We start from the raw sequence: 2,010 nt of genomic DNA on the forward strand, positions 1-2,010 counted from the left end.
AACGATTCCGTAGCTATTTTCTGTAGGAAAACCCCTATTTTCTAGTAGTGACCGGAATATAATGGATATGCGATTTGAATGATAGAAAACTTTATGGCGTAAAACACGTACTTTATTAACGTAATAACCTAAATAATATCACAACATTACTTTTTATAAGATATCTACTATAGTCAATTGTTTTTATTTTGATTATTTTATAATATAATCACTTGCAAAATTCATATCCACCGCCACTCAAGTCATATACGTATATATGTCACGTTGATCACTATTTTTTTTAAGTTAATGTCATGCTTTTTACTTGAGGAAAAAATGACGTGTTGAAAGTATACCAAACTTACTACATCCCCTACACGTGTCACAATCTTCTAACACGTGTTACAGACTTGCTCTGCCACCCTCCATCCTTCATCCACCTTATAATCAAAACTCCCTCCCAACAACAACGGCAGAAAGATAAACATCACACAAAAAGATTTGCAAAAACAACGTAAACACAAGAATATCAGGTCCTTTAACAATGGCGGCAATGCATTTCACAAGAACAGGAATCTTCAACATATCTAAAGCAAATATCCCTCGTTTAACGTCTCTTTCTTTTACTCACAAAGCCTCGAGGGTTTGCTTCACTTCTGCCTCCAAACATTCTCAGGTATTATCAACATTCAAATGGATCGATTTCACTAGATTATCTAAATGTTCTTGTAACCCGTTATATATGTCATCGTTTTTCACAGGGAAAACATGCAAGTGAAGAAACCAACAATGGGTATAACGCAGATGAAACAGTCGGCTACTATGGTGGAAAGTCATCGGATATGGGACGAGATCCAAAGGACAAAATGAAAGAAGGTAAAGAGAGAATGAAAGAAGGTGCCGGAGAAATGAAAGATGAATCCATGGATAGTATGAAAGGAAAGGCTACAGAAATGAAAGACAAAGCAAACGACATGGCAGGAAAAGCAGCAGACAGAGCAGGTGACATGAAAGAAAAGGCGAAAGAAAAGAGTTACGAAATGAAAGGAAGTGCTAAAGAGACTGCAAACAAGGCAGCAGATAAAGCTGGAGAAGGGAAGAATAAAGCTGCAGATATGGCGAAGGCGGCAAAGGACAAGACTATGGATGCTGCCGGAGCTGTGGCTGAGAAGACAAAGCAGACGGTGGCAGGAGCATGGGATGCAGCCAAAGATACGACACAGAAGATCAAGGAGACTGTTGTTGGGACATCAACTGATGATGATGATGATTGGGGGGATGATCGTACAGGGAAAGGGAAAGGGAAAGTGATGGGTGAAGATGATGTGAATCTAAGGAGGAAAGTTGGTAATCTTGATCATGAAAAGAAGGATTATTAGTGGTTCTTTTTTGTTGATTTCTTTCTTTGTGTTTTTAATTACGTACCCCAAGATTTTTGGGTTGTTTAGAGATCTTGGATACCTGCAAGTTGCCAAAATAATCGTCCAAGAGTGAAAGATAATGTTAATGTATATATGTTTTAAAATTATGTTATAGTTTACAGATGTTTACCATCTTCTTGATCGCAAAAGATGTAGAGAACTTATGAAACCATAATTAAAATAATTGACTTCATATTAACCATTGAACGAGAGAGTAATGTAATAGAATGATGCATTTTAGGAGCAACCTAATATACTTGAAAATTGAAATTACAATCTTCTAATGGAAAGAAATAGGGTCGAAGCTAGGCATCCACAATGCAACATCATTTTTTTACATTTAATATAAATATCAATTTTTTTCCTATGAATTTCAATAGAAAATTATAAAAATTAATTTTTATAGTATATATTTAAAAATTAATTGAATGCCATGGTGATATAATCCTTTAAATGACAAATAGTCGCCTCATTTAATCCTCCTATTAAACTAAACTTATGATGGTCTAAAACACGAATAGATAATGGTTATTATTTTTTTGTATAACTCGACTTGATTATTAAATATGTGTTGGAAGATCCTCGTAATTGGAAGGACGCTGTATATGTT

At 35.0% G+C, this 2,010-nt stretch overlaps 1 protein-coding gene across 1 annotated transcript; it reads left to right on the forward strand.

Annotated features, from left to right (window-relative positions):
* Positions 1 to 463: 463 nt before the first annotated feature.
* Positions 464 to 1,401, forward strand: LOC145125587 (uncharacterized). Its single transcript, XM_079061030.1, has 2 exons — positions 464 to 655; positions 741 to 1,401. The coding sequence occupies exons 1-2, from the start codon at positions 524 to 526 to the stop codon at positions 1,356 to 1,358; spliced, it is 750 nt and encodes a 249-aa protein (XP_078917156.1). The 5' UTR covers positions 464 to 523; the 3' UTR covers positions 1,359 to 1,401.
* Positions 1,402 to 2,010: the final 609 nt, after the last annotated feature.

The sequence above is a fragment of the Lactuca virosa genome, chromosome 7 (genome assembly GCF_052849685.1).
Source record: "Lactuca virosa cultivar CGN04683 chromosome 7, Lactuca_virosa_CGN04683_v6, whole genome shotgun sequence".
In the NCBI taxonomy this organism is placed as follows: domain Eukaryota; kingdom Viridiplantae; phylum Streptophyta; class Magnoliopsida; order Asterales; family Asteraceae; genus Lactuca; species Lactuca virosa.